Source organism: Odocoileus virginianus, chromosome 18, assembly GCF_023699985.2.
Source record: "Odocoileus virginianus isolate 20LAN1187 ecotype Illinois chromosome 18, Ovbor_1.2, whole genome shotgun sequence".
NCBI lineage: Eukaryota > Metazoa > Chordata > Mammalia > Artiodactyla > Cervidae > Odocoileus > Odocoileus virginianus.
This window is the reverse complement of record NC_069691.1, coordinates 22135239-22160467: the sequence shown is the minus strand read 5'-3', so window position 1 is coordinate 22160467 and position 25229 is coordinate 22135239. Positions and strand designations below refer to the sequence as shown.

General features: G+C 33.9%; 1 protein-coding gene across 3 annotated transcripts in view; it reads right to left on the bottom strand.

Annotated features, from left to right (window-relative positions):
* The window catches only part of JAK2 (Janus kinase 2), a 90191-nt gene that overhangs the window by 12637 nt on the left and 52325 nt on the right, over positions 1-25229 (bottom strand). For all 3 annotated transcript variants that reach the window (XM_070480430.1, XM_070480429.1, XM_070480431.1), the window contains exons 6-20: positions 24161-24482; positions 23172-23291; positions 19826-19983; positions 17097-17208; positions 14955-15141; positions 14151-14278; positions 11250-11384; positions 9927-10014; positions 8853-8980; positions 7789-7927; positions 5944-6095; positions 5642-5792; positions 4814-4950; positions 1126-1315; positions 393-517 (exon numbers count right to left, since the gene is read on the bottom strand). In XM_070480430.1, coding sequence (XP_070336531.1) covers positions 393-517; positions 1126-1315; positions 4814-4950; positions 5642-5792; positions 5944-6095; positions 7789-7927; positions 8853-8980; positions 9927-10014; positions 11250-11384; positions 14151-14278; positions 14955-15141; positions 17097-17208; positions 19826-19983; positions 23172-23291; positions 24161-24482 — 2272 coding nt within the window. The remainder of the gene's footprint in view (positions 1-392; positions 518-1125; positions 1316-4813; positions 4951-5641; positions 5793-5943; positions 6096-7788; positions 7928-8852; positions 8981-9926; positions 10015-11249; positions 11385-14150; positions 14279-14954; positions 15142-17096; positions 17209-19825; positions 19984-23171; positions 23292-24160; positions 24483-25229) is intronic.

The window sequence follows — 25229 nt, the reverse complement described above, 5'->3', positions numbered from 1 at the left end:
AAATAACATTTTTCTTTCAGCCAGCTTTATAAACATAAACAATTTAGGCTTCTGCTTACCTACTCCCTTAAGTATTTAAGGAAAATTCTAGAGAAAATAGAAAAAATTATTTCTTAATAATTACTTCAACGTATTCTCTTTATTTGGGCTTCCCTGGTAGCTCAGATGGTAAAGAATCCACCTGTGATACAGGAGACCTAGGTTTGATCCTTGGGTCAGGAAGATCCCCTGGAGAAGGGAATGGCTACCCACTCCAATATTCTTGCCTAGAGAAACCCATGAACAAAGGAGTCTGGCGGGCTATAGTCCATGGGATTGCAAAAGAGTCAGACATGACTGAGCAACTAAGCACAAACTCTTCATTTACAACAAATAGCCAGGATATCAGGTACCTTGCATATCTGAGATGTGTACTGCAGAAGTTTTTTATGATCAATCCGTTCTTTATGTTTTTGGAGATAGTCTCGTAAACTTCCATATGGTAAATACTCCATAATTAATCTTAGATTATGCCGGCCTATTAACACACAAATGAGAACGTAATGTTTTATTCTGCCATGTTTTATTGATGAACTAATATAAGACAACTGTATATGAATGACCTAAAGAGATATAAAATCTGAGTCTAAGATGACAAAACCTGATTATAAATTAAAAGTCATGTGGTAGTTAGGAACACTAACTTTCTGATTCAAAATGGTCTGAACAGAAAGTTTTAGAAATACTTATGCTTTAATCTCCTGTAACCATTTATGCAAATCAAAATAAGCTGATGCAAAAACTTACTTTCTCTTCCTCTATACTGAATAAAAAGGATCTAATTAAAAAATAATATTTTCATAGAAAATATGAACAATTTCTTTCTTTAGAAATGATATTCCCTTGGTACACTAAAGCAAAAATGGCAAACAACATCCTCAGTGAAAAGAATGATCAGCCAAGTAATCTAAGATTTCCTATAGTCACAGCCTACCAACACCAAACACAATCTCCAGCCATACAGAATGCTTCCTTCTCTGGACACTGGAATATTTTAGTCCAGATCTTGAGACATCATATGTTTCTATTACCCAGTATGCCAAAGACATATCCTAAGTTCAAAAAAAGTATCAATGGGCAACATACCAGCACTATAGCAGACTCCTTTGTACTTTACAATGTTGTCATGCTGCAAGGATTTAAGGATTTCAATTTCTCTTTCGAAGTCTCTGAGGTGCTCTTCAGTACTGTGCTGGAGCTTTTTCACAGCCACCACCTCCCCAGTATTGTCTTGTAGAGGGTCATACCGGCACATCTCCACACTCCCAAAATTACCCTTAAACAACACATATCACATTAAGATAGAAATCTCAAGTTTTCTAGAAAAATTACTAATTCTGATTATATAGATCATAAACATTATTTTTTAAGATAAGCCAAAGGACATGCCAAGGAATTTCTAAATTTCTGTCACTAACTTCCAGGAAGAGCTTTTCTTTTTCACAATATAGACTTTGATATCCCTGTCAGTGAGCTTCATGGAATAAGGGTCTGTTATGGACTGAATGTCCATGCCCCATCCCCTCAAATTTGTATGATAAAGCCCTAACCCCAGGGTGAGTGCTTTTGGAGACAGGGCCTCTGAAGAGGTAATAAAGGTTAAATAAGGTCATAAGAGTGAGGCCTTCATCCTGTAAGACTAATGCCATTACAAGAAGAAGAGATACCAGTGCTCTCTGCCACATGAGGACATAGTGAGAAAGGTGCCAGGTAGCAAGCTAAGCAGAGTCTTCACCAGAAAACCAAACCCTACTGGAACCTTCATCTTAAGACTTATCTCGAGAACTTTGAGAAAAAAATGTCTGCTGCTTAAGCCAAGGTCATGCTGTGTCATTGGTAGCTTCTGTGATTATCTCCCAATATTCTCTACATTCTGATATTCAAGCTCTTTTAAAATCCCCTTCCTTTGAGTGTAGGCTATAAACTCAGTTACAGTGAACATTGACTGAAAGTGAAAGAGAGTGAAAGACTGAAGGCAGGAGGAGAAGGGGACGACAGAGGATGAGATGGTTAGATGGCATCACCGACTCAATGGACATGAGTTTGAGCAAGCTCTGGGAGTTGGTGATGGACAGGGAAGCCTGGAGTGCTGCAGTCCATGGGGTCACATAGAGTTGGACACGACTGAGCAACTGAACTGAACTGACAGTGAACAGAATATGGCAAGAGTAAGAAGATGCCACGCCTGAGCCAAGGCTATAAAAAGACTATGGCTTTGATCCTGGGTGTTTGCTCTCAGCGCCCATGTTGTGAGGCAGCCTGTGGAGAGGCCCATGTAAGTGAGCTAGCAAGCAGATATTCTGAGGCCCATCAATAGCCATGTGACAAGCTTGAAAATAAGTCTTTCCCTAGTTAAGCTTTCAAATGAAACTGCAAGACATGGCTGACAGCTTGGTTGCAGTCTTTTGAGAGACCCTGTGCTAGAATCATCCAGCTAAGTTGCTCCTAGATTCCTGACTCACCTAATAAATGTTGTTTGTTTTTTTTCAGCTGTTAAGTTTTAGGGTAATTTGTTGAACAGCAAGAGATAATGAATATACCAAATACCTAGACTTTTTTTTTTTGTCATTGCTACACTCTCTGAAACATTCTCAAGAATATTTTACAAAAGATGACATCAAAGTATTAATAAAACTAAGCCAATGTATAATATAACCCCCAATGTTTAGCTCTGGTAAAACTGGATCAGAACATTTAGTGTAGATTCAATGCCTACATGAGGCCTTCACATTGCATCCATGCCAAAAATCCAGTTCATAAGGCCACATGGTACAGAACCCTATACTACCCAGCTTAGAGGAAGAATGAGGGCTTACCACTATGACTGGACCAACTAAGAAGTAAGCCTTTTCTATCTCATTTAAAATATAGGTTGGTGCAAAAGTAACTGTGGTTTTGCATTGAACTCTGCTGTTTGATACTGGAATACATTCTTAAACCAATGTGATTATGTTACACATCATTTTAATGCACATTTCTCACTTTATGGCATTTTGCTAATGACTTATTACTTGCTGTTTATTTTATATTTTAGACTAGGGAAATGATGTTAGACAAAAAACGAATTTGAGCAATTCAAAATGGGTCATAATGCAGAGTAGACAATTCTCAACATCAACAATGCATTTGGCCCAGGAACTGCTAACAAATGTACAGTGCAGTGGTGGTTCAAGAAGTTTTGCAAAGGAGTTGAGAGTCTTGAACAATGAGGAGCACAGTGGCTGGCCATCGGAAGTTGACAACGACCAATTCAGAGGATCATCAAAGCTGATCCTCTTACAACTACACAAAAAGTTGCCAAAGAACATGCTATGGTCATTCAACATTTGAGGCAAACTGGAAAGGTGAAAAAGCTGGGTGCCTCATGAGCTAACCACAAATCAAAAAAATCATCGTTTTGAAGTGTTGTCTTCTCTTATTCTATGCTACAATGAACCATTTCTCCATCTGATTGTGACATGCAATGAAAAGTGTATTCTATACAACCAGTGACAACTAGCTCAGTGGCGGGACTGAGAAGAAGCTCCAAAGCACTTCCCAAAGCCAAACTTTGGGAGGTTTGGCAAAAGGTTTTGACAAAAAAGGTCATGATCACTGTTTGGTGATCTGCTGCCTGTCTGATCCACTATAGTTTTCTGAACCCTGGCAAAACCACTCCATCTGAGAAGTATGCCCAGCAAATTGATGAGATGCACCTAAAACTGCAGTGCTTGAAGCCAGCACTAGTCAACAGAAACAGCCCAATTCTTTTCCATGACGACACTCAACCGCACACAACAAATGCTTGAAAAGTTGAATGAATCGTGCTACAAAGTTCTGCCTCATTCTCCATATTCAGCTGACATCTCACCAACTGACTACCACTTCTTTAAGCATCTCAACGATTTTTTGCAGGGAAAATGCATTCCAAAAAGTCAGTCGAATCCTGAAGCACAGATTTTTATGCTATAGGAATAAACAAACTTATTTTTCATTGGCAAAAATGTGCTGATTGTAATGGTTCCTTTTTTGATTAATAAAGATGTGTTTGAGCCTAGTTATAATGGCTTCAAATTCACGGTCTGAAACTACAATAACTTTTTTACCAGCCTAATATGTGGGCTATGCCTGACTGTGTGACCTTTCAGCAGAGAGAAACTGTCTGCTAGTAAACATGCCTTCTCCAGTCAACATCTAAACTCTGAATGAGCAAGCAGATTAATTATTTCTCCCTTAGGTGACTAAAAAGGGAGGCAGGTGGAAAGGCTTATTAATTGTTCTTTTCTCTATCTCATAAAGTGCGCTCTACCAAGAAAGAATCTCATGGTCAAATTAATTGGGAAAAATATAGCTTAATTTATCCTCCTCTTGAAAATGTTCAATGCACAGTGCCTGTTAAAGGTTCCAACAAATTTTTCAGTAAAGACAACTATTTAACACAGCATTTCCCAAAAACCTGAAAACTAAACCTTTTTTCTACAAACACCTTTTAAAGAACTTTTTATTTTATATTGAAGTATAGTTGATTAATAATGCTGTGCTAGTTTTAGGTGTAGAGCAAAGTGATTCAGTTACACATATACACGTATCTGTTCTTTTTTCAAATTCTTTTCTCATTTAGGTTGTTATAAAATATTGAGCCGAGTTTCTTGTGTTATATAGTAGGTACTTGCTGGTTATACAAACACTCTAAAACTCTGTGGAAAGTGAACTTTAGAGAATCTCTTAAGTCTTTTCTCCCCTAAATAAAATGTTTTATGATACACTTCAATTATTTAAAAATCTGACACCTTACCTTGCCAAGTTGCTGTAGAAATTTCAAGTGTCTTTCTTCAAATTGTGTAGGGTCTCGGTCTTCAAAAGCACCAGAAAACCCTAGGGCACCTATTCTCATATTTGGTAACATGTCATTTTCTGTTAATAGCTCATAATCTGGAGAAATAAATAACATTTCTATCATAATCTGGCAAATCTATTCTCTGGGTTAAAATTATTCTTATTCAGGCTGACCAAAATAATCATAATGAGTTAGAAACACTAAATACAAATTGATACAAGGCAACTCTGAATGCTTAGATTGTTAATGGAAGCCTTGAATCATAACTGGACAGGTTTTTGGTAAAGATTTTTGCAAAGGATAAATGAATACTTTCCAAAATAAGCAGTTTTAATATTTATAAAGTAAGTTTGTATGCCGATTTTTGTGACAAGAACAGCAAGTAGTTTTGGAACAGAAAATATTTATGGGTCAGACACATGTATATTTAGCTAAGTTTTTTAAGAAGGAGAGGACAAACAAAAATCTACTTCATGTTTAGAAAATTAATCAGCGATATGTGAGAGCTAGTTTAAAAAACAATGAATTGTTTATAAAAAATCAAATAAGTTTCTCAGCGTACTACTCATTAACTGGCAACTAAAGTGAGGTTATTACAAGGGTAAAAGCCTTTTATGAAAATACTTCACAATCAATGAGACTAGACTACGTATAAGGTAGAAAAAGTCATATGAATGTAAGAAATTAAAATGGTCTAAAAGATATCAGGGAACTTCCCAGAGGGGGACTACAAAATTAGTAAGGATTTATTAAATACATCATTAAGATTGCTCCAACAGTACATACCTGGAGTAAACAAACTATTAAGATCTCTTATAATGGCTCTGAAAGAAGGTCTAAAATCTGGTTCATAATCCATGCAATTATTAATAAGATTTGCTAATTCTGTCCACTTTGGCGCAGGAAGCTGGTGCCTATCTTCATAAAACTGTAGTTTCTATAATGAAAGAACCACATGTTGAGAATAGATTATAAATGCCGTATCAACCTTCTTTTTAACATAAAATGGGCTAAAGAATATCAAATAATGTGAAAGAAGTATTAGGGATCACAAAATAATTACAACTTCACTGTTTATATAAACTTACTCTTTGAGAATCCAAAGCACTCAGAGGCTTATCTCCTCCACTACAGATTTCCCACAATGTGGTACCAAAACTCCATTTGTCTGTTGCCAGGTTTAGATTTTTAGGATTTTCAATGCATTCAGGTGGTACCCATGGTATTCTCTCCTGCAGGACTTTTAAATGACAGTAAAAAAAAAAAAAAAGCTTAAATAACTCCCTTAATAAAACAATTCTTATATATGTTAATAATTTCACACAAATTGGAATAATCAAATCATTTTAATTTGCTTGGGGGAAGGGGTATGTTCATGCATATACACATGCTTGAGGGCCAGAAGGGACCTTTGAGATCACCTAATTCAATATCTCAGCTTTAACAATGCCAACATTAAGACCCATAGTGACTGAATAATTTGCCCGAAGTTATACAATTATACACAGAATTAGTTACTGTACAATGACTCCTGGAATGACTAAATTTTTCATTAAACCACAGTGTTTCAACTACTGCCCCATTCTCTCTACCCTTTCCTAATAGCTATGCATTCACAATATTTTTTTTTCCCACAAAATTTTTCCCAAATTGCTCCTTTATATATTTTTTCTTTACAATGTATAAATAATAAAGGTAATGTTAGCATCAGTTCAATCTGTACGAATGACTCAACAGCAGTGACCACTCTAACTTGCAGATGAAAAACAAGGGCCAACAGGCCAATGAATGATTAGATTATACCAAGGTATTCTTAGCACAATATTGATATACACAGGTTCTGCTCAGACCATGGAATCTTCCAAGTTAATTTTTTGATGTCTTTGATCCCATCCGAAAAATGGTATTCACAAAAGGAGGGAACACTTTAACTTTACCTTCTGGTATTCTGGCATAGACAGAATGATAGAAGATAAATATATATAAGTAAACAGGTACGTAAATAAGTAAATAAATAAATAAGAATGATAAACTGTTGCATCTTTTGGTATATTTTGGTAAAGCAATGTGAATATTTCTGGTGCATAATTAAGAGATTTAACAGTACAGAGTCCTATCTCCTTCATACGAATATATATTCTCTTTCTTCACGTTCTACTCCAAAGGGTAAAATCCCCAAGTATCAGATCTAAATTCCTATAATATTTTCTGCCCTATAGTCCCTGTCCTCACTGTCATATAAAGGTACAGAGCTCAACTACTATTAGCTCAAAAAAGAAACTATGCATCAACGTACAAAAGTTGATAAATTTGGACTCAAAATGTAGAGCATTCAATTCGAGAAATTAGCTAATTCAATAAAATACAATTACAACACTATTTGGGCCAAAAAAAAAAACCTCCTCTGACTGAAATTTTTACTTTGTTAAGGATGTTATCAACACAAAAGAAAAGTTTTAAGAAGTCATAGCTGAATATGTCTGAATTTAAGAAGTCAATATATAGCTGAATTCAAGAAGTCAATTAGCTGAAAAATTAAACAAAATAAAAATTTTAAACTAGAAATATTTCTTCTCAAATTTTTATTTAATAACTAAAGAGAATAAAAATTTAGAAAATTTACTTGTGATTCAAAGAATGATATTAAAAAAATTCCACAATAAAATTGGATAAAACCTGACATTTCATACTTAATTAGGGATTAAAACTGCTTCAAAAAATCACTTTACAGTTCATGGAAACATAAGAAAGGAGAAACAGACAAGAATCTAAGATGTAACTATAATTTAGGTTGCTGAAAATGGTAACTAAATTTTATTATTAAGCAAGAATATGTCAATAAAATAGTGTTTGAGAAAAATTAACAGCATGATTTTTATGCCTCTTTCCAAGCAAAGCTTAATAAAGTTAAACTTGATTCTTGTAGAACTTACTGTCTTTTGGCAAAACTGTAATACTAATGCCAGGATCACTAAGTTTGATGAAAGGAGGATTTCCTGTCTTCCTGTCTTCTTCTCTGATAAGAAGAATATTTTTGGCGCACACATTCCCATGAATAAGGGTTTTTTCTTCCTATTAAAGTTAATTGCATAAACATTCAAATATTAATCCACAAATATTTGAGCACTTAGTATATCCAGGGCCCCCAAATGGATTTAAAAAACAAAAATTAAGTAAACATTAATTTGGAGGTACACTTTGAGAAAATAAAAGGAAATCTTATAGCAGCACTGTGCTTCCTATTTTACATTTTAAACAAAATAATAATCTATACCCATGATGAAACAAATACTTAGTTTTATCATTTTTATAGGCTGTTTTATTTGATTATTAATTTATTTTTTGCCACACTCAGCAGCATATGGGATCTTAGTGCCCTGACCAGAGATTGGACCTGTATCCACTGCTTGGAAGTATAAAGTCTTAACCACTGGACTGCCAGGGAAGTCGCTGAAAAATTAATATTTTTTAAAACTACTTTATGCTAGTTCACTTATGAATCTGAGGTTTTAAACTGTATGTATTTGTAGATAGCAGCTGACACAAGAAATATTGTTTCTGTTCAGTAGGTGCACTCTAAAGAATCTGATCACTGGCTGGCCCTCTAGTATTTTGCTTTTCTGGCAATATTACTTTCTCAGTGGACGAAATTTCCATTTACCCACAAATATCGTAACAAGGCACTTTCTACAGGATTTTTCTGCTGTCCATAGCTCATTTTCTTTTTGATAATATTTCATTCAATTCTTTAAAGTCAAGGTACACAAACTACAGATTATCCTTCAGCAGTTCTAAGAGATTGATGGAATGGGAATACCACTTGTTTCAAAATTTATTTCACATAAATATACACCTAAAATAATCCCTTTCCTCAAATGACACAGATTATTTTAAATAACTCAGCATCTATAGACTTATTTCTTGTTCCCAGGTCAAGATCCTTTCATACTGCTTCATAATGTAAAACAGTAAGTTGACAAAAGAATATATTACTTACTAGAAAATGCATGGCCCATGCCAACTGTTTAGCCACTTCAAGTTTCCATAATATATTTATAGAATTTTTATTCTTTTTCAGATATGTATCTAGTGATCCAAATTTTACAAATTCCTGAACCAGAATATCTGCATTAAAATATAATAAGGCTAAAGTATAATACATAAAAATACATAAACTTAAACTTTTATAAATATATTTATAGTTATATGTATTATAGGTAAAGAGATTAAATTACATGAAATTCAATAATTTAAAGAAAGCATAACAGGTATATACCACTGTATTTTGGGGTTTTAGTTTATTCACAACACTAAGAGGTGGAAGTCTAAATAATTATATATAAACACAATATCATATATAGAATGAATCTCAAATCATGACTCTGCTTCAACTAATATTAAAATTAGTTTTCATATGTATATACAATTTTTGGTGACAAAAGTCACCTTTGGATCTTGCTGGGTGACTAAAACAAATGTTACGAATGTTTTGCTGCCATGGTTAATTTGGAGAATAATCCATACATCAGTAATGAAGAATTTACTGCAGAGAAATTTACATTAGTATTAAAAAAAAGATCTTGGAGTTTCAACGAGCAAGAGCTTAGTAAAACTTTTTTATGTGGTACACAAAGACTAACATGTATATTTCATAGATGCCACTGACTTTCATATGTTCCATTATTATGGACTGAAAAAAATTTTAAATTATCAATTATGAAATACCATCAATTATATCATATTCAGATACTTTTAATGTGAAAAAAAATGCATCACAGAGTCAATGAAATAAGTATAAAACCAAAAGAACTGGGATTTATGCTCTAAAACAAAACACTGTTTTCAAACTTTGTAAGGAAGTATATTCTCCTTTTCCCCTAAATGAAAAAGCATGGGAAATATCAATTAAAAAAAAAAAAAAAGAAACACAGTGTTTCATGTTTCAACAATATTTAATTTGTTATATACTGATATGCAACTATGATCCTAAAATTAAATTTTCTATATAAATAAAAATGGATGTTTTGAAAGACATAACATTAACAGAAAGGAAGCTGGTGGTTTTACTTACTCTCCTCTCCACAGACACATACTCCATAATTTAAAATCAGATGTTTGTGAGAAAGCTGGCTCATCATGCTTGCTGCTTCAAAAAAAGACTAAGGAAAAGAAAAAAAAAATTAAAAATTGCAAAAGAATCACCTTTTATGTCTATAAGCATTCACAGTTCAGAAAGATACTCTGCCATTAGAAAAATGCACTTCTGTTCTCAGGACTACAGACAAGACTACAATGTGCTTTGGTCCCTTTAGACTTGCAACTTCCATCAACCTTGATGTTAGAGTTCATTCTCAAGGAAACCCCTGATTTAAGCTTAGTTTAAGGAAACAGCAATGAGAAAGAGCAATTGTGATATAGGGCAATGTGAATGATTCAAGATAAACAGTCTTAGACCCATAGCAGCCAGAGTGGAGAACAGAGATACATATAGCTGCATACAGCTGAGACAGTGATGTGCAACTGCAGTAAATATGGATGGGAGCTTCAATTAACACTTCCTAAAGAATTAAGAATGATGACTCGGCATATAAAACAGTCTAACACCTATGTCAGGAGACTGGCAGGTAATATCACCCTAACTCAACTGAAGTTTGCCTAGAACTTTGGGGTATGGTTGTTGAAGATCACAATCACCAACACTTTGGAGTTCTGGATTAGAACAACTCTTTGGCTTGTATGTTTCACATTATCTTCTACTAACTTCTTTTAAGACATTTTAAGTTCATAAATGTGTGTTACATCACGTTTGGTGATATCTTATTATGCTTAGGACTCTGGAAACTGGCAGCAGGATTTCTGGTGGCTAGCATCTTAAGATGATGCCCAGAGATATCCATCCACATTTCACCTACACAGTGTTCCTCAGTACACTGCCTTTCAAAGTTTTTAAAAAGTAGATTAAATTACAGAGGAAAACTGTGGAACCCAGGAAGCTCTGGGTAGCCAACTTTATTTTATTTATTTATTTTTCATTTATTTTTATTAGTTGGAGGCTAATTACTTTACAACATTGCAGTGGTTTTTGTCATACATTGACATGAATTAGCCATGGATTTACATGTATTCAACTTTAAAACCAACTGCCTTAGTATTATATATGCAAAGATGTAATCAAACACGTAACACCATGCTTAAAAATTAGTTTGGAAATTAGTTACAATGAAAAAATTATGTATTTTTTAGCCCCAACAGAATGCATCCTCTGAAAGGTCTTTGATACATATACTTTTAAAAATTATAATTTGAAAAGCCACATGCGTTGATGTATTTTGCATGTATGAGAGCATATTTTAACTATCATAAACTACATGAACTATATAAAGAATATACAAACCTCTGAATAGTTTCTATGTGCTTTATCCAGAACTTTTAAAAGAACTTCTGTTTCATGCAGCTGACCATAGTCTCCTATTTCTCTTCTTATACCTTTAAAAATTTTTGTAAAAGTTCCTTGGCCAAGGCTTTCATTCTTTAACCAAAATAAAAAAAAAAAAAAGGAAAGAATAAGTAAGGATGGAGGATGATGCGGGAATTAGGAAATATGTCCAATGACAAGAGTTAAAAAAAAAAAAAATTCATGAGCAAATATTTCCTTTACAAACCAAATCTGGATTTGAGACTCCATATTAATTATATTCTGCTTTCTTCATAGTAATAAAACACAGAAAACACAGATTAAAGAACAAAGTGTAATTTGATTTCACCCTGTTCTTCAATGCCCTAAATTAGGTATAATTATCACTTTTCACACTTTTTATAATGTCAGTGTTTACCCACATTTATTTGAATGTGAGTCTCTTTCCTTGCTAGCCTTTCCTGATAGTGCAGGTCTGACCTGTTCTTTATTACTACTCACTAGTTGTGTGACCTTGTACAGGCCATTTAATCTTTCTATACTGCAGTTATCTTGGTTTCCTCATCTGAAGAATGGGAATAATGATTATTTTTCCATAGGACTGCCATGAACAATAAATGAGAAAATACACAATAGCACTTCGTGCAGTCCACAACAGAGTAAATGCTCAATTAAGTGCCAGCTATTGCTACTATTACTAGTGCTTCTTATACACCCTTACAGAATGATTGAAAGCGTGCAATCTGAAGCATGGCTGCCTGCACTCTATTATTATTAGTTTCGTGGTGTTAGGTTACCTAGTAACTCCCTGCTTCTTGTTACTCACATAGGATTCGTATCTTTGTAAGTCTGAATGATTCTAACTATTGTCTCCTTAAGGAATTCAGACATCAGTTTGGTCTTTCTCATTCTACTTTTCATGTCCCTTAAGCTCTCTTTCATAATTTTCATTTCTTTCTCCCTATCTGCAGCATTTAAATGATTTTCAGATCTTTCAATTTACTAGTTCTCTCTTCAACTATGAATAGTCTGCTTTTTACTTTGTCCATTTTTTAAATGTCAATGAGTATATTTTTCATTTCTATACTTTTTCCCCCAAATCTTTTTGGGCTATTTTGATACTATCTTGGGTTTTCCCCTTGTTTTCAATTCCTTTTTAATGTTTAAATACATAAACATGTATTTTATAGTTTGTATCTGAAAAGTCTGTTATATGAACCTCTTAGATACAATTTTGATGTTTACTGGTCTGCTGATTCTTGCTTAATCCTGGAACTTCTCCATAAATTTTTAAATTTTCAGCTAAAAGCTCATGTTTGGAGTCATTTTAAATGTGGGAATCTTAGGTGGCCTACATTAAGAGGATATCCGTCCAGAAAGATTTTATATTTGCTTTTGACAACCACCACAGGGTGTTACTAAAGGAGTACCACCTATTATTTTAATTTAATTTACTGGCTTCAGTTCACTTCAGTTGCTCAGTCGTGTCCAACTCTTTGTGACCCCATGAACCACAGCACGCCAGGCTTCCCTGTCCATCACCAACTCCCAGAGTTCACCCAAACCCATGTCCATTGAGTCGGTGATGCCATCCAACCATCTCATTCTCTGTCATCCCCTTTTCCTCCTGTCCTCAATCTTTCCCAGCAACAGGGTCTTTTCCAATGAGTCAGCTCTTCGCATCAGGTGGCCAAAGAATTGGAGTTTCAGCTTCAACATCAGTCCTTCCAATGAACAGCCAGGACTGATCTCCTTTAAGATGGACTGGTTAGATCTCCTTGCAGTCCAAGGGACTCTCAAGAGTCTTCTCCAACACCACAGTTCAAAAGCATCAATTCTTCGGCGCTCAGCTTTCTTTATAGTCCAATTTTCACAACCATACATGACCAATGGAAAAACCATAGCCTTGACTAGACGGACCTTTGTTGGCAAAGTAATATCTCTGCTTTTTAATATGCTGTCTAGGTTGGTCCTAACTTTCCTTCCAAGGAGTGTCTTTTAATTTCATAGATGCAATCACAATCTGCAGTGATTGTGGCACCCCCAAAAATAAAGTCAGCCACTGTTTCCACAGTTTCCCCATCTATTTGCCATGAAGTGATGGGACCAGATGCCATGATCTTAGTTTTCTGAATGTTGAGCTTTAAGACAATTTTTTCACTCTCTTTCATTTTCATTAAGAGGCTCTTTAGTTCTTCAACTTATTGGCTTAGGGCTTCTCAAACCATGCAGGTGGTATAAACTTTAATTCAAAAGTTTATAATTACAAATTCTGAGGATGAACTTTTTCCTAACTTAAGAGCACAACTAAAACAGACAACATTCTTTTTCTCTTTTTGCTAGTGGATAAATTTTTCACAATCCATATACTGTTTCACTGAGGGTGAATTTACTTAAGAATCCTGGCTTTATTCACAGATAGCCTTACTTTTAACTCCTGGTCTTGTACAGAACTCAAGACTTGGCCCCTTTTTGTACTGGTTTTAGCTCTTAGTTCTCTTGATTAGTGAGACTAATCCTAATGTCCCAAAATGTCCTGTGGCCAAACATCAGCTCTTATGTGTTACTACTGTTTTCATTACCTTCTTTGAAATTCCCTTACTTTCTTGAGAACCTGAGAATTAAGATACTTTTTCAGAAGAAGACTTTTTAATTTTTTTAAATTTCTCAAAAGAGAATACAATTCCATTCTTAAAATAATTAACTCAAGTTTGGTATCACATTTTCACAGGAAATGAATGTATCTGAACTGCTATAAAATTTTTATAACATAAGTTATAATAAAATAGTTCTAATGTCATGTGAATGACTGTGGGATAGAAAATGAAGAACAGTTCTTTAAAAAGACAAAAAGACAATAATCAGCATCTAGTGACTTACAAATACCAAATCTTCATTTCTAATTTTGTGGAACACCATTTGGTTCACATTATTATGCCTTTGTAAAGTTGGTGAGGTTGGTACATCAGAAATACCATTGGTTCTGAAGACTAGAAGGTTTGATTTGTCTGTTTAAAAAAAGGATAGAATGAATGCAAAAAATATACATATATAATCAAAACACAGTGAGAATATAAATTGCTCCAAAGGAATAAAATAAAATGTGTCCTATATAAAAGAAATGCTTAACAGCCTCTTATTGTTCAATTTTTTTTCCCCACATAAAACTATTTTAGGAGTTTTTTCATTGAAATTTGATGATGTACTCTAGCCAGTTATTGTAATATATGCAAAATTATAATCATTTTCTTAACTAGTACAATTTTTCAGTAACTTTAATATGCCTGCTTTCTCAAGAGATTTCTAATCTTACTATTTTCATTTTAAAAGATAATTTAAAAGAAATTAAGATTCTAAAAGGATCTGAAAGTATTTATTCAGAATAACATGAGAATTTGGTTGTGAGGTCATTCAGTTCAATAAATAAGTAGCTTATTAATACTATGAAATTATTATTTATTAAAATAAATTTTAGAATTATACAACTTTAAGTCACTTATAGACAACCCAAACCAAACTGAAAAATTCTATTAGAGGATGCTTGTACAACACATGAGGAAAAAATTCATTGTTTCTGGAGCTTTTTCTCTCCTGTTTCTTGTGAAATCAGTATCCTGAAGATATCTCCCACCACATACAACACCCAAGACCAGTGTTTTAAAAATAACTAGAAAACTATTTTACCTTTTGGCTTTGGGGGACAGCATTTAGTAAACTGGAAAATTATACTGTCTGAGCGAACAGTTTCCATCTGGTAGCAATTCAGAAGATCTTTAAGATTACTGAAGTTCTTCTTAGTACCACTGAGGTTGTATTCTCCATTCTCATTTTTTGTAATCAAACAGTGCTTATATTCAATAACATTTTCTCGCTATGTAAGTTTAATTATAAAGAAAGGGAAGGAAAAATCACAATGGACATCATAGTGATTACTGTGACAAAAAGGATAGCACAAAAACAACCAAAAGAACATTTAGACATTTGAACCATGAATCCTAATATAGTATCAGCATAAGGTGACCAAGGTGTTTGGTTCCTCAAAAAGGCATCTAATTACAACTGCCTAGCCTATAAATGTGGCTTAAGAGTTACTTTATTGAAAGGCAAGGAAGAAAGCCATAATAATAAACAATAATAATAATACCATCCTTAACAGCTTTCCATCATTTACAAGACAAAGTGTAAAACGATTTTAGCATATAAGGCCTTCCATGAGTTGGCTTCTGCCTCCATCTCCAACCTTAACTCCTGCCACTCTCAACATATAATCCATGTTATAACTATACTGAGTGACTTAAAAAATTTAAAGCAAATGCCATGCCATTTCATGCCTTGAAAACTGTAAGTGCTATCTCTCTGCAGAATGTACATCCTTTACTTTTGAGCAATGGACTTTTATTCAATTCTTAAAACTCAGTTTAATTTCACTTTTTCGGTGAGGTCCTCCCTAACAACACCTACCCCATTCCACAGGCAAAGGTGATGACCTGTTTGACTGTGCCACTACGGTATTTGTATAATTATCTCTAATACGGCAATTCTGATAATATCCAGTCTTTCAATGTTTGTCTTATGTGCTTTACTTCTCATCCATCTATTTTTAAACATATTCAATCTGCTATAAACATATTCAACCTACTTACAACCATTTTTTATAAAATCATTATCTCTGGTCAGTCTCAGGTCCTTCCTACTCTAAAGGACCTGTTTTAATCATTGTAAACCTTCTCTTATTGTCTTATGTGCTTATACTGCATAATGTTGTGTAATAAACAATGCTCAATTTAGCATTTTTTGGTATACTTTATTTTTGTTTTCCAAAAAGATAAATTTCTTAAAGCAAGTTTATACCATATGCTCCCTAATATACAGCCCTCATATTACACTAGACAAATACAGTAAACATAAAAATATACACATTTTGATTTGATAATTGAATATAATAGACTGAATTAGGATAGACTATCAATATTTTACAAGTCATGGAGCAGCCTACTTTCTATATTTTCATGGACAATTAATCCACTTTATGTATGTTAAATGATTTTTTTTTATAAAAATTAAAATAATAACAATTCTTACAGTCTCTACTTTTTAAAAGTATGATAAATTTTGGAGGCAGCTATAAAGTTTCTCAAGATTTATACCATGAAATTGCTTTATAAGTGACAGTATCTTTTTATATAATTTTGTACAGTAAATAATTTTAGTTGAGATCCAAAATGGTCCATATTAACAGTGAGATTTCATTATAGTATTACACTTAAAGCATACATTGTAGATCATTATTCTTAATACTGGAAAAACCACCACTTAAAAGTACAATGTCTTTTTTTTTTCATTTATTTTTATTAGTTGGAGGCTAATTACTTTACAATATTGTAGTGGTTTTTGCCAAGTACAATGTCTTTTTCTTTGTTATTACCCTATTTCACTCTAATCCTATAACCATTACTAGTAAAGTGAAAGTTTACTTCTGATTTATTTTGTTCTACATGTTTTGGTAAAGATTTCCATTTCTGTGAAAAAACAGACTTCAAAAGATGTGATGAAATCTGACATACTGGTAATACTCAAACAAAAAAATCCATATAAAAAGATATTAAGATATTACAAATAATTTTTAATATAAATCCTAGGAATTACATTTTGTTTATTTATAAAGAATCCCTGAGGTAAATTAACCTTACTTAATTGCTAGTTATCATATCCAGAGCTATCATTTGCAGCATTAAAGAGGAAATACAGTAGATACTAGTAGATATTATCAAGGGGGAATTATACTCACTAAATAAAGATATTACCATTAATTAGTGTCATACTAACCTCAACAGCAAAAGTCAGAAAATATTTATTAAAGTCCTTAGGACTGCATCGAAGTACATAGAGTCCAGTCTGATTACCTGTTTTCTTCAGTTTACTGATAGCAAAATCCATTCTAAAGGTAAAGAAATAATTTGAATGATAATGTAGTAAGAACCATGACATTACAACCAAAGTGTCATCTAAAAGATCGAAAGTCAAATCTAGAACTCTAAGAGTTTTTATAAGTCTCCTCTCCTTTATATTTTTATCAATAATCTTGCAAAGAAAAATAATGAAGTACCAAGCCATTCTGCAATAAGTTCACATTGATTCAAGGGGCAATTATATTGCTTTAAAAACATAAGGTATTATAAGACATACAAAATCACAAAGAACACAATTCATTCCTTTGACTTTTCTGCCTTCCAATTTAAAATTTAGTATTTTAAAAACCACACTCAAAACTTCATTTAACTATACAGTGTATCATAAAACACTTGTCTCTTCCATCACAGCAATTACTAATATAAAAATGTATGAGTATTTTTAATATTTAATATAATGAAAGTGAAAGTGAAAAGGGGGGAGAAAGTGAAAGTGAAGTTGCTCAGTTGTGTCTGACTCTTTGTGACCCCGTGGACTGTAGCCCACCAGGCTCCTTCCGTGCATGGGATTCTCCAGGCAAGAATACTGGAGTGGGTTGCCATTTCCTTCTCTGGGGGATTTTCTGGACCCAGGGATCAAACCCAGGTCTCCCGCACTGCAGGCAGACACTTTAACCTCTGAGCTACCAGGGAAGCTTAATTTTAATTTAATATAATACCAAGGTCTAATAGAAGACCCATGGCAAGCAACAAAGACTACAATTTTTTTAAATTTGCTATATGTTTAACTGAAGCTGTATATATTGAAAGAAATGTAATCTACATGAAAGCAAGAATTATCTGTTTTACTTATCACTGTATTTCTCATATATAAACCAGCACCTGATACATATCATGTACTTAGTAAATATTCTACAAATAAATGAAAGAACGGATGGATGGATAATGAATGAATGAATGGGAGGAATTTTTAAAATATTGAATATGTAAATTACAGAATGTTCAAATAATGCAACTTTTTCAGAGCAACCATACTTCTTTTTTGGCTGCACTGAGTAGCATGTGGGATCTTAGTTCCCTGATCAAGGATCAAACCCATGACCCCTGCAGTGGAAGCACAGAGACAGAACCACTGGACCACCAGGGAATTCTCACAATCATACTTCTTAAACAGACATTAGGTATAGGTCAACTCAGGCTTGAATTTCAGTCAGGATCTGATTTCTCAAATATTTAAAGATAGGTTAGGGTATAAATGCTTCTCCAAGGGCTCAGACTGTGAAGAATCTGCCTGCAATGCAGAAGACTCGGGTTTGATCCCTGGGTCGGGAAGATCTCCTGGAGAAGGGAATGGCAACCCCTCCAGTATTCTTGCCTGGAGAATCCCATGCACGGAAGGAGCCTGGTGGGCTACAGTCCATGGGGTAGCAGAGTCAGACACAACTGAGCAACTAACACTTTCACTAAGGTAAAAAACATATGCTCAGAATCCCAGATTGTTTCTTCTGCTCAAGTCCTTCAAACCTGGTGCCAATCATAAAACACATTCTGGTTGAGAGATAACTTCTACTTGGGGTGAACAGATGTTCATGATAGCTGGTTTTATCTAGTATTAAAGTAAGCTCTACAACTGTGTGGGTCAATATGTTGGCTGGCAGCCGCATGAAGCTCTTCACAGTTGACCCTTGAACAGTGTGGGTTTGAATCACAAGGGTCCACATATATGCAGGTATTTTTCAGTAGTAAATATTATACTACTGCATGGTCTGTGGTTGTTTGAATTCAAGGATATCGAGGAACCACAGATATGGAGTACTGACTGTAAGTTATATGTGGATTAATATCCTGTGTTGTTCAAGGGTCAACTGTAAAGCTATTAAAATTAAATAAAAAATTCAGTTCCTTGGTTGCAGTAGAAACATTTTAAATATTAAATAGCCACATGTGGCTAATAGCAGTTACTAAGAGCACAGATATAGAACATTTCATTTCCATCACATACTGCACAGCAATAGTCTAGAAAGATGGACATCAGATACAGTTTGTGTTCAAAGTTTCAGTAGAAGGTGTTGGATTATTCAAAAATAAAGACAATTATCAAATTTTGCATTGTGGCTCCTCCACAGTATTTCCAAATTAATGAAACATAAATTGGACGGTTTTAAAAAATTAATACCAAAGAATTAATTAAGGCTCAGATGGTAAAGAGTTTGTCTGCAATGCAGGAGACCTGGGTTTGATCCCTGAGTCGGGAAGATCCCCAGGAGAAGGAAACCACAACCCACTCCAGTACTCTTGCCTAGAAAATCCCATGGACAGAGGAGCCTGGTAGGCTACAGTCCACGGGGTCACAAAGAGTCGGACATGACTGAGCGACTTTACTTACTTGAGAGTACTAAATATCAAACTTATACAAGTTAGTACTATAGACTGGCATACAGATGATAGATTATAATTTAAATAATTATAATTATTATGTAATCTGATTGGAAATAGACTTTTGTTAAAAGAAAAATAATTTAGATCAAGATAATATTTCTTTTCCTGAACTTCCTAAACCTAGGTATATCATTCTGTTGTGTAAAATATTCTTTGTAAATATCTTATTACTTTAAAAAATTTACTTTTAAAGTCAGTATTACTCACGAAATTGGGCCATGACAGTTGCTTTGTATATTTTCAAGCACCATTGGAGGTGCTACTTCTTTACAAAGATAATGATGTGCATCTGCAGTTAATCTATAATATCCATCAATTAATGACACAAAAGACAAAGCTTCTCTTAATGACTTAAGCTCAATTTCCTAGGAGGAGAAAAGAAGAAGAAAAATTTATTTTCACTCCATGTTATCAGGTGATTCTTCTAAATTAGTTTTCTTTGCGATTGCTCAAATGTCTTTTATGGTTCCAAGCTATACACTTTTTTTTTTCATTTATTTTTATTAGTTGGAGGCTAATTACTTCACAACATTGCAGTAGGTTTTGTCATACATTGACATGAATCAGCCATGGAGTTACATGTATTCCCCATCCCGATCCCCCCTCCCACCTCTCTCTTTACCCGATTCCTCTGGGTCTTCCCAGTGCACCAGGCCCAAGCGCTTGTCTCATGCATCCCACCTGGGCTGGTGATCTGTTTCACTATAGATAACATACATGCTGTTCTCTCGAAACATCCCACCCTCGCCTTCTCCCACAGAGTCCAAAAGTCTGTTCTGTATATCTGTGTCTCTTTTTCTGTTTCGCATATAGGGTTATCATTACCATCTTTCTAAATTCCATATATATGTGTTAGTATGCTGTAATGATCTTTATCTTTCTGGCTTACTTCACTCTGTATAATGGGCTCCAGTTTCATCAATCTCATTAGAACTGATGCAAATGAATTCTTTTTAACGGCTGAGTAATATTCCATGGTGTATATGTACCACAGCTTCCTTTATCCATTCATCTGCTGATGGGCATCTAGGTTGCTTCCATGTCCTGGCTATTATAAACAGTGCTGCGATGAACATTGGGGTGCACGTGTCTCTTTCAGATCTGGTTTCCTCAGTGTGTATGCCCAGAAGTGGGATTGCTGGGTCATATGGCAGTTCTATTTCCAGTTTTTTAAGAAATCTCCACACTGTTCTCCATAGTGGCTGTACTAATTTGCATTCCCACCAACAGTGTAAGAGGGTTCCCTTTTCTCCACACCCTCTCCAGCATTTATTGCTTGTAGACTTTTGGATGGCAGCCATCCTGACTGGCGTGTAATGGTACCTCATTGTGGTTTTGATTTGCATTTCTTTGATAATGAGTGATGTTGAGCATCTTTTCATGTGTTTGTTAGCCATCTGTATGTCTTCTTTGGAGAAATGTCGGTTTAGTTCTTTGGCCCATTTTTTTGATTGGGTCATTTATTTTTCTGGAATTGAGCTTCAAGAGTTGCTTGTATATTTTTGAGATTAATCCTTTGTCTGTTGCTTCATTTTCTATTATCTTCTCCCAGTCTGAGGGCTGTCTTTTCACCTTACTTATAGTTTCCTTTGTTGTGCAAAAGCTTTTAAGTTTCATTAGGTCCCATTTGTTTATTTTTGCTTTTATTTCCAATATTCTGGGAGGTGGGTCATAGAGGATCCTGCTGTGATTCATGTCGGAGAGTGTTTTGCCTATGTTCTTCTCTAGGAGTTTTATAGTTTCTGGTCTTACATTTAGATCTCTAATCCATTTTGAGTTTATTTTTGCAGGCTATACACTTTGAATTAAAAATTCTTGTGTCTGATATCTGAGACCCTCTCAAATATGGGTTTACCATGCTTTTCCAGTTACAGTCCACTCTATACCCATAACTATACTGTATTTTCCAATACACCCATTAGACAAATATTCCAGTCATCTCCATTAGAAACCTATCTATATCTAGTCTGATACAAAAGTTGGTATGAATTAGAAATACTAAAAGAAATTGAAGGAACAATCAACTTGCAGAAAATCAAAAAGTTGTCCATACAAGAATGAATATGTGATCATGGTATATTGCCTGGCTCAGCAAAGAACAATATTAGTCACAATGAGAACACAGAATATGTACTTACACCAAAAATTATAAGGAGAGAACTGTGTGAGGTATTTGAACTATAAAAAATATTTAGTTAACACAGTTTATAAAAACTATTTCTATAAAAGATACCATAAACAATCTTAAAAGACATGAAGAACTGCAAACCTGTGCAACAAAGGATTAATACCTAAGAACAGTAAAACATGCTGATCAAAGTGAGTTACAAGTTTTATAATTTTGGTCATATAACCCTGAAATGGCCAGAAAGGTAAGACAGAGAGATATTTAAATTACAAAATATGACATTTAAGCCAAAAGTACAAGAAATACCTGAGTTAAAAAGAAAACAAAGCCAGAAAAATAAGCAGTTTAAGAGCACAGTACAAAGGAATTCATTTCTTGATTTTAATTAAAATAAGTAGGATGTCTGAAGCTGTTTTATCTTATTATTATTATTATTATTATTTGCCCACGCTGGGCAGCATGTGGCCTCTTAGTTCCAGGCCAGAGATCAAACCCATGGCCCTGTAGTGGAAGCACACCGTCCAATCCTTTGGACAACCAGGGAACTCCCTCTGAAGCTATTTTATTTTTTTTTTATTTTTATTTTTTTGAAGCTATTTTAAAACAGAAAAAGGTTAATCTTTCATAATAAAACATGCCTCACAGTTCAGATAGGGATTACTTGGGATTGGTTCACATTCTGTTATATAAATAGGCAATATGATAGAATTACACACACCTCTACTGGTAAAAAAGATTATACAGTTGTCTCTCCATTCCTCTGTATCTGTATGGTATTGGCTCAAGGATCTGTCTCCCCTCCACAGACACCAAAATCCATGAATCCACAAGTCCCTTATATTAAATGATGCAGTATCTGCATTTAAAGTATGTATATCCTCCCATATCCTTTAAATCATCTCTAGATTACTTATAATACCTAATATAATGTAAATGAGATGCAAATAGTTATAAATACAATATAAATGCTATGCAAAGAGTTGCCCGCACATGGTAAATTCAAGTTTGCTTTTTAGAACTTTCTGGAATTTTTTCTCTGAATATTTTCAATCTGCAGCTAGTTGAATCTGTGGATATGGAACTCACAGATACAGAGGGTAGACTGTATAGACAGGAACGAGCATACAACAGGGAACAAGCAAAACTGGGGGTGGGAGAAGAGAGAGCAGGAAGTAACTGGTGCTTTGCTAATTATGAAAATGACTGAAAAATACATTAATGTACAAGACATTCTTTGGGGAGATGATGTTGGTAGTGATACAAAACACTATATGTAATCAAAAAGCTTGTTAAATTGATGTTACAGCTCTATTTAAAACTATAATCAAAATCCCTACGAGAGAACATCTTAGGTATTAAGATTCTGAAACACTTATTTCTGACAACCATAAAGCATAAGCATTATATAATGAAAAACAAACTTACTAGACTTTTACCATCTTGTTTATGAATAGTTACAATTCTGCTTTCATTTGAGCCTTCTTGATTTGCTTGTTTAATACTGATATCAATAATATCAGGAAAATCACAATACAACTGTAAATCCTGTAATTAAGAGCAGTTGATATTAAAAACAGGTTGAATTTATGGAGCCATTTTAAAACAAGACTTATAAAGGAGATTTCATTCCAAATTCTTTTTAAAAGCATTGATAGCAATAGATAAGCATTAAATGAGATTCTCTCTCCTAGTAATGTAACCCTAAGACTACACTGTATCTTGGCTTCCACTTAAAAATGAGAGGATTAAAGGGTGCCAGGAATCTAAAGTGTGCTATAGTACCCTTCAACCCAATCAACATTAATAGAAACTATTACCAGAAAATTCAGTTTACCAAATAATGAAAATAAAAAAATAAATATCTGATAACATCCTAAGAACAATATAGATATGAACAAACTTAAAACTTGTAATGCAAACTTAAAGAACAAGTTTGATGCAACTTGATATGCAACATCATAAAATCAATAAAAACTAATCTTTTTCTAACTGAATTTCATAATTGTGCTTCCAGTTATCAGTAACAGTAAAAGAAAAAACAAAGAAGCAAAACAACCTTAAAAATCACTTTTAGAATTTAAGCCTCTTTTGAACCTATAAGAACACCATCTGTATTTTCCAAATCTCCTGTAAATGTGTTATCATACTTTCATAATTTTAAAAAACAAGAATTAAAAAAGAACACCATTACTAATTATTTTGTCATACATAAAAAACAAACAAAACGCCATTTAAGAACAATGAGAAAAGAACCATAGCTATGATCTTGCTTGTGTCACATTATTAAAAACTTCCATTTATATCAATGGAAGGAGAGTACTGCAAGACCATGTTCCAAATGACTAAAAGTACTTTGTTTCTATTACCATTCTACTTAAATTAACAAAGAACAAGAACATATCATTGAGGATTACCTGTTCTGTCAGTGTCTCACTTTCTTTATGTTTCCCTCTTGACCACTGAATTCCACCGTTTCCAGTTATTATAATGGTTGCAAAAATCTCCTCACCTGAAGGACCTCTTCCAGGTTCTTTTACTTCAAACTGCTCTGTGTAGAAGGCAGACTGAAGAGTTTCCAGATTTATAAGATACTTAAGTTTCAAGTTTCTGGCAGTGGCTTTGCAATGGCTGAATTGCTCAATAAATCTGCGAAATCTGTACCTTATTCTCTTCCTTGTCAAAATATGATACTCTTGGATCTTTGCTCGAACACATTTTGGCAAAAATGTCTTGTAGCTAGAGATAATAAAGAGTACACACAAGAGCAAAACAAGTTGGAACAAAATAAAATTAGAAGATACCACTCTTCTCCATAATAAGTAAATAGCACAATAGTCAAGTGAAAAAGGAAACACAGTCACCATCCATATAGTATAAAACCTTAAGGTTTTATTTGGTGATGTGAATGCCTTTACAAATTCTGAACTGTCATAAAATCTTAGAGAAGGAGAAGTTAATTTCCCCCTAAAGAAATGAAGACGTAGTCTAGTTAATATTGGAATCTCTAAAAATTTTTCTTATGTACGCCATTTTGGCATATCTTTCCTATAATGCTAATACTCTAAAATTTATCTGAATTCTGGAAATTGTTATATTTTGTTAGATATTACTGATATTCACTAGGCAAACATACTTTTTTTGTGTGCATTATTCTCAGGTCAGCTTCAATAACTCCTTTGTAATAAAAACAATTCTAGTTGGAAATGTTCTGAATCTTTTGTACTTCCATCTCTATGTAAAATATCCTAAGGAAGGTAGATAACTTATTTCCCTTCTGCTCAAGTGTCTGAAAAAAGAAGACTATTTTATTTCTGAAGGTACAACTGGATCTCTATAACCATGTTAGATGCTATTCCCTTTGTCTGACAGCATTCTGTATACTGCTCCATAATTAATCACTTATCACGTTGTACTACACGTACCTGAATGCTGGAACTGCCTAATGCTGAGAGATTATTATAGTTTAATGATTATTTTGTACTG